At 38.5% G+C, this 12233-nt stretch overlaps 1 protein-coding gene across 1 annotated transcript in view; it reads left to right on the top strand.

Moving 5' to 3' along the window:
- Positions 1-12233, top strand: part of LOC115292847 (collagen alpha-4(VI) chain-like) — a 105090-nt gene that overhangs the window by 21405 nt on the left and 71452 nt on the right. Inside the window, 5 exon segments of the mRNA XM_029940832.1 lie at positions 1934-2268; positions 3338-3416; positions 4934-5079; positions 5429-5530; positions 7391-7444. Coding sequence (XP_029796692.1) covers positions 1934-2268; positions 3338-3416; positions 4934-5079; positions 5429-5530; positions 7391-7444 — 716 coding nt within the window.

Raw genomic sequence — 12233 nt, 5'->3', positions numbered from 1 at the left:
GGAGCTGACTTTCTAGAGCATTAAATTAATATTTTTGTTTATAGTGTATAAAGGATATCACTTTGCTGTGTCCTTGTGAATTCAGAAATCAATTGAAAAGAGTGGATGTGTAAAATTATTTTTTAAATAAGTATAGATTGTGGGATGTCTTGCATTAAGCAAGTTGGATTTTTCAGGAGTCAAAGTCCTATTTTTGTTTGTTTGGGTTGTGCATGCATAATATATATTATATATACACACACATACCTGGGTATTATCCTGGGCAAGAGAAGGGATACAAGATTCCTACTTCTCTTTTCAGACCATTTTATAGCATGTAGTAAATTAGGATTTACATTCATCTTTAGCTTTGTCTTTTGACCTTTTTGATAAAAGTAGCTGGATATTTCCATAATTAGCTGAAACCTAATTACTTCCAGAATTCTAGAATCATAAGGCTGAATCATAACAACCTTAGAGATTACCTGGCAAGGTCCAACTTTCTACATTAATAGGGAAAGAAAATGCTTGCGTATTCTTGCATTACAGAATAAAGCCAGCTGAAAATGTTCCTGAGAAAAAATGTAAATCAGAAATGTTGGAAAAATACATCCTACTACAAGAAGGAAATTTCTTTTTTTCTGAAATTAGATCTAATATAGAAATGGGATTTACATCTGTGAAAACTCCTTTTGCTGAATTTCAATTAGGGATTTAAAAGTCAAAACAAAACCAAGGTATTTTATATGCAAGGAGGGGAGAAAGGCATTCTGTGTCTTGGCACTTCTGAAAATATTATCTGGCCAGCCAGCATGGATATATATTATTTAGGGGATGGAAAACTCATGGTTCAGCCCTGGATCTCAGATTCCTGAGATATTGTTTATTAACATTTTCACCGGAAAGGGTTCAGTATTTATTTTTTTCCTCAAATTTTCTCCTAAAATCTTCAGTTTTGTTTTTATAGATTCTGAGCCAAATACTCCAATGTGTTCTGGACTAAGGAGCTAATGTCCACATGTCTTGGTTTGTCCCAGACAATTTCAGGTTATTCTTGTTGTGCAAAAGTAGTTAATAATAGTGGCCCTTTTATTATTGAGAAGTTACATTTTAAGTTATTTGTCCACATTCTAATCCAGATGCACCTGTGACCAACTTTTGCTCATTGGAATTTTGTGCATGGTCTTGTTATTCACTCATGAGTGAGTGGGTATAGCCTGAAAGATCATTGGGTTTTCATATCCTAGCAACACCCTTCCAGGAGGGTTTAACAATATTCAGGTATAAGAAACAGAAAATTGTGAATGATTGTCAGCCTTGATCTCTTCTATATGCTTCCCTGAAATAAAGTATACATGTGGGTGGTGAATGAGGAAAAAAAAACCTTGAGAGGAGAAGGAAATAGTACAGCTTGTGCTGAAAAAGCCTCAAGGCTCATTAATAATCCCTCCTTCATTCATTTGTCAAGCATTTAACAAGCATCTATCTGTATTAGGCATTGGGGAAGTTAGATAACATAGTCCTTACTATGAGGAAATCTTTGTTTAGTGGGAGAGAAGGTCAAGTAAAATAACAATGGACATGCAGGGATATTTAATAAGTCAACTTGAGGCTCTGGGGACATGAGTCAGAGAGAGCTTTAGGGAAGGGGGTCACTTGAACTACAACTTGAAGGACATGTTTGGATTAACTAAACTGGGGTTGAGGAGATGAGAAAGGACACTTAAGGTAGAGGGAATAGCATCTGAAGGGGAACAGAGGTATGAAACACTATATTGTATCAGTTAGCTTTGCTGTGTAACAAATCACTCCCCAAATCAATCCCCACCATTATTTAGCTTCTATTTCTGTGGGTTGGCTGCAGGTTATTCTTTCAGGGTTTGCTTCTACATTCTGGGCTCAGTCATGCATCTATAGATTACTAATTTGATTTTTTTCTCCTCCACTTTCAAAGGATGTGACATAGATTTGTCTGTAGGAATTGATATTTCCAGTCTCACAAGGCAAGATCACCAGAAGCTTCAAGGGTTATTGCCAGAGGTGATGCAACAGCTGTCCCTGCTTTCCAACATCAGCTGTAGTGTTCCTGGTCAACCCCACATGATGTTCCGCTACTTGGTGCCTGGCTTAAATGGCCAGCTTATTTTTGACTCAGGCTTTAAAAGTTATAGTGAAAAGATTATTCAGACATTCTTAGTTTATCAGGCTGCCAAGAGCAACTATATGGATGTGGAGTTTTTGCAGTCCTTGGGAGACCATGCTATCCAGCTCTCTTCTGCTAAAGTGAAGGTAATAAATGCTGAGAATCCATAATGTGGAGCCAGTTGCCAGGGTGGGAGGGATAAGGCTTTTGTGACTGAGGCCAATAAACTGTTCTTAACTGGAGATTCTACATGGAGAAAAACCATAGTCTTAAAGGACCAAGAAGGGATATGTTTTCATTCAATCAACAAATATTTACTAAGCCCAAGAAGCTTTGTGCTAAATAATGCCAGTAGGGATAAAAGGATAAATCCCTGCCCTCAAGTTGCTCATAGTAAGGCCCATTATTTTCAGGTCAGCACTTTAAAAAAAAATTTATTCATTTTCTAAGAGACAGAGAGTGAACTAGAGGGGCAGAGAGAGAGGGAGACAGAATCCAAAGCAGGATCCGGGCTCTGAGCTGTCAGCATAGAGCCCGACATGGGGCTCGAACTCACTGACTGTGAGATCATGACCTGAGCTGAAGTCGGACACTCAACTGAGCCATCCAGGCACCCCTCCAGTGAGCACTTTGAACTGTCTTTAGTTACTCACTAATGGCTTGTTGGTGGTTGTCCCTTCATGGTGCCCAAGAACTACACACTTGCTAAAGCCTATAGAGATGAAAAGATCTCATGTGATATTGTTTAGAAATGACATCTTCAAACTTTGAAGGTTACATTTAGTTTTTCCTTCAACCATACATCCTGTGAATTTATTTCTTAAAATATGTAATTTGCTTTTAAAATAAAATTTCCTATGAGTAAACGTAATACATTAAACTTTTTGTATTTTTGTGTCAATAAAGATGGATATTGTAAGACAATTTTTAGAAGATATTTTAAGTGAACAGGTTAAGCTGGTTCAAATTCTTTTTTTGGTGGGGCATTTTGTGGAGACTGAAGTAAAAACAAATGTGTAATGAAGTAACGAATAAGTGAAACAAAACAGGGTGAATGACTGGATAAAACCAGAAAAGCTAAGCTTATATTTGCATTTTTATAAAATGTGCAACTTCCAGCATCCATCTTCTCCTTTTTTTTCCCCCTTTTCCCTCTCTCCTTCCTTTCACTCCATCCCTGCTCCCTCCTACCCTCCATTCTCTCCTAAACAACAGGTCCTTTTAGTGTTCACAGATGGACTAGATGATGATCTCCAGAGACTGAAGAAAACCTCTGAGCTCCTCCACAATAAAGGTGGGTGCCCATAGTTACCCTGGGTGGAATGTTTCTCCCACAGAAAGTGAAATGTTCTTTTAGATTTCCAGATGCCACTGGATTCTATGAAGGCTTCCATAGACTAATCATAGAGTGGTTGGAGCTCAGTGCCCACAAGGGTGACACTTTGTATAAATTAGGGGCTGTTCAGGGCTGAGAAAACCCAGGATCCCATAACCCTGACTATGGTCAAGGGTCACTCTGACTGAGACAGGACTGACCAATTACTAGCTTTTGAAGGTTGAACGTGCAACTCCTCCTTCATGATGATCAAGTGATGTTTGCTCTTTCCTAACAAGTATCTCTTTTTCTTAAACTCTGGAATTACCCTAAAGCTGGGCTTCATTTTTTCTACTGCCCTTCCTTTCTCCTTTCCTCACCAATTCTTCCTCTTCCGCCATCCCCAAGTGCTGCTACTAGTCTGTACAGAATCTTTGTGAAATTAAGAAAAGATGCCAATGTCCCAGGTGTATGCAGCCCTGTGCCTGGGCGCCTGGCTGGAGGAGCGGTGTGCTAGCTGGATTTCAGTGCCCACCAGCTCCCTCAGCTGGGTGTGCTCGGGTGGCACCACCTGTGCCACGGTGCGTGATTGCTGTTCTGTTCCCATTTTGTGCCACTCAGAAGCTCTAAAGAAAACTCAGGACGATCAACCAGCAGCTCAAGCTCCGTGTACCTTTCTCCCTCCTCAGTAGAGTATGTTCAGCATATGCCTCTGGAGATGGTGCTTTTCATTGGTTGATACTATGCTGGATTATTTTCTGTGATAACTTGCTCCCAACTGAATCTACCACATAGGAAGTTTAAATCTTGGAAGGGAATTTGGAATCTTGGACGAAAGACAGGGAACTTTGCCTACGTGCTAGATCAGCATTCCATTTCTAAAAATTTGTTTTAAGGAATAATTAAGAATATGTATACAACTTTTAACCACAGGATTGTTAAGTAGCTTGTTTACAAGAGCAAAAAGCTGATGTGTGTGTAAATTTACTGCTCAAAATACGAACAGAAATATTTGTTCTGAAATTCTACAAACAGTGATTTTTTAACCCGTTTGAAAAGTGTCCTTGTTCATGTGTTGTCTGTTATGTGGACAAAGCCAGATGACTTGTAGTGCCTTCATCAGTAGGATAGGTTCATGCTGCAAAAATAAACAGCCTTCAAATCCCAGTGGCTTAAAGGAACAAGAATGTATTTATCTTATGCCTCATGACCCTTAATTTGTGTCTCATTCTCATCCCTCAAGGACTGAGGCTGAAAGAGGGTCTGTTCCTGTGACAGGGGACAGGAAATGGGGCAAATTATGCACTGCTCTGAAAAATCCTCCCAGAGAGTGACCCGCATCACTTCTGCTAAGGTTTCATTGGTTAGAAATGCAGTTTGACACAAGACAGGTGAAGGACAGAGGAAGGGTGGGATGGTGCGTGGATATTTAGGGCCAGGAGAAAGACCAGCCGAAAGACCTGCCAGTAAGTCTCCCATGTACTGGTGTTTTGAAGGATTCTCTGGGCTCCTTGTTGTTGGCCTGGAAGGTGTGCCTAAATTAGAAGAGCTCCAGGAGCTGGAATTTGGCAGAGGATTTGCATACCATCAACCTCTGAGCATCACACAGCAATCCCTCCCAAACATCTTACTGAAGCAACTTGTAAGTATTTATTTTCTAACATCATCCTTCACTAGGTCTATTTATTCTAATAATTTAAAAAAATCCAGAGGGAATGAAAAAATTTAATGTTTATTTCTGAGACACACACACAGTGCAAACAGAGGAGGGCCAGAGAGAGGGAGACAGGATCTGAGCTGTTAGCACAGACCCTGATGCAGGGCTTGAACCCAGGAAACATGGGATCATGACTGAGCTGAAGTCAGATGCTTAACTGATTGAGCCAACCAGGTGCTCCAAAACCTACAGGGAATTTTGTCTCCTTAGTGTATAATGTGACATAGGTTAACACAGATGAAAATACTCATGCTATATGAATTTTGTTTCTCAGGACACAATTGTGGAAAGAAGATGCTGCAATACATATGAAATGTGTATATATGCACATGGAGAAGATGGGCACCGGGGTGATGGTGGGAACCCTGGGAACAAGGTGAGAGTTTGTTGGACGTGGATGGTGGGGGGCGAGAGATGATATTTCAGCCCCACTAGGTACCAGACCCTGTGCTCTGTCTTTAACATTCCTTTGCTAATTCTACCCTCTTAACAAACCTTTGAGGTGAATATTATTTTACAGGTGTGCAATAGAGGTTTAGAGAAGGAACATTACTTTCCAAAGTCACACTCTTACAAAGCGGCATTTTGGGATTTAAGCCCCTTTGTCTACCTGACTCTAAGTATTGTGTTCTTTCTGCTACATTATGCTGTCTCATTACATTTACCTGACAAATAAGTTCACAGACAAATTTCACAGACTACTACTGCACAGACGTTTTTACTTGTCTGCAGAATTTTCACTTGCACGTCATCTGCTTTCTTTACAGCAGTTAGTACCTCGTTCCCTCTGACCTAACTTTCGATTCTAGAAAATTAAACAGAAAAGATGCAATTGTTTTCTTCAGTAGTGGTCATTTTGCATCCACCTGTTAACTCCACAGTGAAGTGACAGAAAATTACCGTGTCCCATTTTAATTTTTTTATAAAAAATTTTTTAATGTTTATTTTTTAAGAGAGAGAGTACATATGAGTGGGAGAGGGGCAGAGAGAGAAGAGGACAGAGGGTCTGAAGTGGGCTCTGTGCTGGCAGTAGACAGCCCAATGTGGAGCTGAAACTCATGAAGTTGGGTGCTTAATTGACTGAGGCACCCAGATGCCCCTAACATGTCCCACTTTAAAAGGAAAATAAATCTCATTAAAAATGGTCCTCATTTATCCAGGAACACAGGTTCCCCTGCATACAAACTATAGCTTTATGATGGGATAATCACAAATTGTCGTGTAAGATTGAATTAAACCCATTGGCTCTGCCCATCTTTTTACATTCTCTCTTTGTAAGATATTCTGTGAGGTTGTTGGCATGAGCTCTTACTGACTTCACAGATCAGTCTTGATTTAGAACAGTATAAGGAATAGAATTACTTTTTAAGAAAAATTATAGTAATTCCCTACTACTAGATTCTTTCCCCCTTTTGGTGTTCTTAGGTATCAGACTGGAGAATTAGGAAATCAAGCTTGGGAGCTTCTTGATATGTGATGTGATGTGATGTGTGTGTGTGTGTGTGTGTGTGTGTGTGTGTGTGTGTGTTTTGTTTTGCATCTCAAGGACTCTGCCTCACAGGCCAAAGATGGGAATGCTCTGAATAATTGACTTCTTTGCTATTTCTATCTTAAGAATTCAGTGGTTGGTTGCATTGACATTCATGTCTTTGTTGATCCCAAAGAGAATATGACTCCCATATCTTATTGACCATTTTTTAAATCAAATAAACACATCTGTCTATAAATGGCAAGCCAAACTTCCTTGAGAGGAAATAGTTTATATGTTTAGTTATCTAAGAAGAAGTAAAAAAAAAAAAGACAGAGGAAGAATCTAAACAGCCGAGTCATACAGAAATAAACAACGATTTCTCATAAGTAATATGGGCAGTAACACCTTTGCTTACCGATTTTTTGTAAAACAAGGTCAAAGTCCTCTTTAAGAGTAACAGTGTTCCTTAAACATTTAACTAGAAGTTAGTTTTGGTTTGGATTTTCATGATAAAATGGCTTAAAAATATTTTAGAAAAATAAAAATAGGTTGATGTGCCAACTATTAAGAAAAACCAATATTCAAGAAAGGCCAAAAATATTTGTTTCTGTATGTCTTTACACATCGTGCTTAACATCTGGTAGATTCTCAATATAATGTCAACTCCATGAGACAAGGATCTATTAGTAACAATTTTTATTTCATGTAGACTTGTGAAAAGAATTTAGGATCCAAATTATTTCTTTTGATTTCATTTTTCTTCAGGGAAAGAAGGGTGCTGGTGGATTACCTGGTCATCCTGGTGATGAAGGTGGACATGTAAGTACTGAATCTTTTTTTTTTCTTTGAAGGAATATGGTAAAATGGGTCAAATATTAGCAACACTTAACTGCATTTGTCATTTTTAATATTTTTATTTATTTATTTATTTATATAAATGTTTTATTTATTTAGAGACAGAAAGAGATAGAACATGAGATGGGGAGGGGCAGAGAGACAGGGAGACACAGAATCTGAAGCAGGCTCAAGGCTCTGAACTGTCAGCATGGAGCCCGACACAGGGCTTGAACCCACGAATGTGAGATCAAGACCTGAGCCGAAGTCAGAGGTTTTAACTGACTGAGCCACCCAGGCAAATGAAAAATTTTCTCATCTCTTCCATTTAAAATGGGTTTCAAAAACCTATATAAAAATAACCACTTGTTATAACAAAGGTTAGATGGACAGATTTTGTAAAGATGTAGTCTCTAGCAGGTGTTTAATGATGAAGTTGGTCATTTTAATCTGAAGTTGAGGTAACTGAAAATGTGGTCTGTGTGTAATGTGTATGTATGTAATAATAGTTGGTAAGTGTGAGCTAAATCGCATGCAATTTGTTACTATTAATGAGGTAGCGATGTTTGTAAGTAGTTTAACAAAGCATAATGAAGAAAATCAAGGCCATTCTTGTAACAATATCACCCAGATGCCTCGTGGGTAGCCAAAAAGGCGGTAGAGTTATAATTACTCACAAATAGTTTGCACGTAACCCCAGTTATGTCCCTGGGCATGGGAAAGTTAGCTGTCATGTGATGAAATGTGGAGAAAAATGCATACTGTGGAGAGAATTGTTAGCTAAGGGACTAGAATGTGGTAGGGACCATTTTTATTACATCGTATAAACATCAAAAGGATGTTGGGATGCCATAGGTTTCAGTTAATTCCAAATTGTGGAAAACCACTTTGCCACTGGTGTCTATTTTAAGGTTGATTTGTTTATACCACTAGTTCTCAAATTTTTGGTCTCGGGAAACTCTTGATTATTGAGGACCTCAAAGAGCTTTTGTTGATGTAGTTTCTATCCATTGATAGATAGAAATCAATAGAATTTATTAGAAATAAAAACTGCAAGAATTTTAAATGATTTATTTATTTTACTCCCAAATAAGAAAAACAAGCTCTTAATATAAACGACCTATTCCTTTATGAAGGAAAACTATATTTTCCAAAACAAAGTAAGTGAATGAGAAGAGTAGCATTGTTTTACATGGTTTCAGCATCTGGCTTCTTAGAAGCCAGCTGGATTCATATGTCTGCTTCTGTGTTCAATCTGTTGTGATAACACTTGATTTGTGGTTTCTTAAAAACTTTGCTGTACACTTTGGAGAGAATAGGAGTAAGAAAAGAAAATAGCATCTTAGTGTAATTAGGAAAGTAGTGTTAACTTTCTGAGCACCCCCTCCCAAAGGGTGTTGGGGGTCTGAAGGGTTCTTCACCATACATTTCAAATTGCTGGGATATCCAAGCATTAGTGTTCTTGTCACCCCATTAGAGTTGCACATTGTTTTATTGTTCTAAACACTTAGGCTGCTGGAACTTGAAAAATTAGCAAAAATTAGAAAAAGAAATACAGCTGCTGGCACCTATATAAGCTGATTATTTCTTTGATTATTTTATTGGAGAATTGCTCAACTTTTCTCTCTTTAATTTGCCTTAGTAATTAGTCTTAGATGTTAGAAATACATTTAGAAATGTGGGCTGTGGATTTTTGCTATTTTGTTCAGGTATGGCAAAAATATTTCTTTCTACTTTTATGATGTTTTAAAAGTCCTTTAAGTGTTATTTTTGAAAAATACATGTATATGTATATATTTGAGAGAGAGAGAGAGAGAGAGAGAGAGAGCAAGTGAGCGAGCGCATGAGCAAGGTAGAAGAGCAGAGGGAGAGAATCTTAAACAGGCTCCACGCTCAGTATGGAGCCCAATGTGGGGCTTGATCCCACAACCCTGGGATCATGACCTGAGCTGAAATCAAGAGTCCAGTGCTCAATCGAGTAAGCCAACCAGGTGCTCCAAGTGTTATTTTATTTTTTTTTTGCTTGGCCTGTGGCTCAATGAGTCTGGCCAAATTTAAGACAATAATTTAGGCTCTGACCAACCAATTAGTATCATTGACACCAACTTCAGACAAATAAGATATAAACAAGCCCTTGTCTGTCTAGAGTAAGAGGCAATTTTGTGTCCCTTCTCTGCTCTCTTAACATCTTAAAACCAGACTCTATACAGAGCTAGGAATTTAATATGATTGATATATATACAATTTTACAAAGTAAAAATTTCATAGTAGCCACCTTAAAGACCATAAAAATAAATAGGCAACGTTAATTTTAATAGTATATTTTATTTAATCCATTCTATCCCAAATATAATTATTTCAACATGTAATTAATATAAAAAATGATGAGATCTTACTTTTTAGTATTTATTTTTGAGAGACAGAGGGACAGAGCATGAATGGGAGAGGGACAGAGAGAGAAACAGACACAGAATTCAGAGCAGGCTCCAGGCTCTGGGGTATCAGCATGGAACCTGATGTGGGGCTCAAACCCACCAACTATTATATCATGACCTGAGCTGAAGTCAGATGCCTAACCGACTGAGCCATCCATGTGCCCTGAGGAGATCTTACTTTATAAAGTATACTGTCTTTGAAATCCTACAGCATATCTCAGTAAATAGCAGGTGCCATTTTCTTTTTACTGCATTTCTCACAAGAGAAGGTAACAGAATATGTCATCCTCTGAATGGCTTTTAATATTGTTTCCCCCCAAAGCAGGTCAGATGGGTCTGCTCAATGGCCAAGACACCTCTTTGCAGATGGCAGGCTTTTGAATGGGCTAAAATGTGTAGATTCAAATTGAAAGTATATAATGACAAATAGTTAATTCGTTGTTCCAGTTATCTATTACTCCTCTTCCCCTGATACTCCCCCCACCCCAACAAAAACTCAGTGGTGTAAAACAATCATTTTGTTACCTCTATGGACTCTGTGGGTGGGGAAGCTAAAAAGGAAAGAGCGAGTGGCTCTTTCCTAAGGTGCCTGAGGTCTCAGCTGGGCTGACTGGGCAGCTGGGTGACCCACTGCAGAGACGACTTCCCCTCTCGTGCTCTGGAGTTTGGCTGGGATGGCAGAAGAATGGGCCACGGTGATCCAAGGACAGGTATGGTGGCTGGTTCTAAGAGGGAGCACCCACCAGGGAGGTTCCATCCTGAGAGGGAGCAGACCAAGGCTGAAGCTCAGGTCTTCTGAGGGAGCCTCAGAAGTCAAGGGGTAACTTTTTTGCCTCAATCTATTGGGTACAAGCAAGTCACTTACTGCAGCTCAGATTCCAGAGGGATGGGGGTGGGGATTAGACCCTCTCTCCTGATGGCGGAGTGGCAAGGTCACATCCAGAAAAGCACTGAGATTTTGTTGTGGCCATCTTTGGAAAATACAGTCTACTAGACTCATAAATTCTATACATTTCCAAAACGTACCTAGTTTGATATGGTTATTTAAATACACAATGGTTACATACCAAAGCCTTACATATCAAATTAGTCAGGCTCCCCAAACAGTTACATAACTTCAATAGTAACAAAACCAGCCAACATTTGTTGCGAACTTCATATGTGCTTGATGTGTGGCTAAACATTTTATATATATTTCCTCATTTCTTCTACAAAATATTACTGCTATTATTATCCTCATTTCTCATAAAATAAGTTGAGGCAGCCTAGCTTTTGAACAGCTTCTGATGATGTTATTCTTTCCATAAAATCATGGCTATAATTGATAGCTTTAAATAACTACTCTGAACAAATGGGTGACCAATTTTTAAACAGGAAAAAGCTTAGTATCTGAATGAAAAACACAGTAAGCCCAAATTTTATCCTCAAAACATATGTGCTCATTAGAAGGCAATTCCTGCTTTCTCATGAGAACATCCTAAAAAATGCTTTTGCTCAGAGTATATGAATTTGAGGAACATAGGTGACAAATGTCTACTTAAAACATTTAACTTATTTGGTTATACAAGTATTTTAAAGTCTTTCATGATGTAAGAAATTCTGCTTTTTCTCTCTTTCTCATATTTGATCAGATCATTAAAAATTCTTCCCATGGAGTTTCTATATCAGTTTTCTCAGCATTCCTTGAGTCTTGTTTTGGGACTAACTCACCTGGTTTTCTAGAGTCTCCTGTGTTCACTTCTGTCTAAGTTATTTAAGATAAACCACTTCTTAAGTCTGTTTATAAGGCCTGTCTTTGAAAATTTCATTTATAGCTTCAAAAGCCCATTGCTTCATTTTTCTTGTGAGAGTATCTTTATAGTCTCCACAGTGTAATCATGAATTCTATTGCTTAGAAAAGTGACTTTAAAACATCTTATTTTCATGACACCTCACACTTGAAATTGTAATGTTTCACTTTCAAATATGATAAATGAGTGATCTCTGTTAGATTTCTTTACCTTCTTTGTTTTTCTTTTTTAACCGATCTAGTAGCTGACATACATAAGGATCCCATAAGTATCTCAAATTAACACTGGGTGTTACTATGCTATTCAAAGTTCAGCAAAGGATAAAGTACTTTGATTAAAAAAAATTTTTTTTTAATTTATGTTTGAGAGACAGAGAGAGACAATGCAAGCAGGGGAGGGTCAGAGAGAGAGGGAGATACAGAATCTGAAGCAGGCTCCAGGCTCTGAGCTAGCTTCAGCACAGAGCCCGACGTGGGGCTCGAACCCACGAACTGTGAGATCTTGACCTGAGCCACAATGGGATGCTTAACCGATTGAGCTACCCAGGCA

Source organism: Suricata suricatta, chromosome 5 (genome assembly GCF_006229205.1).
Source record: "Suricata suricatta isolate VVHF042 chromosome 5, meerkat_22Aug2017_6uvM2_HiC, whole genome shotgun sequence".
Classification (NCBI taxonomy): Eukaryota; Metazoa; Chordata; class Mammalia; order Carnivora; family Herpestidae; genus Suricata; species Suricata suricatta.
Note: the sequence above shows the minus strand (reverse complement) of the source record. Positions and strands in the feature narration are given on the sequence as shown.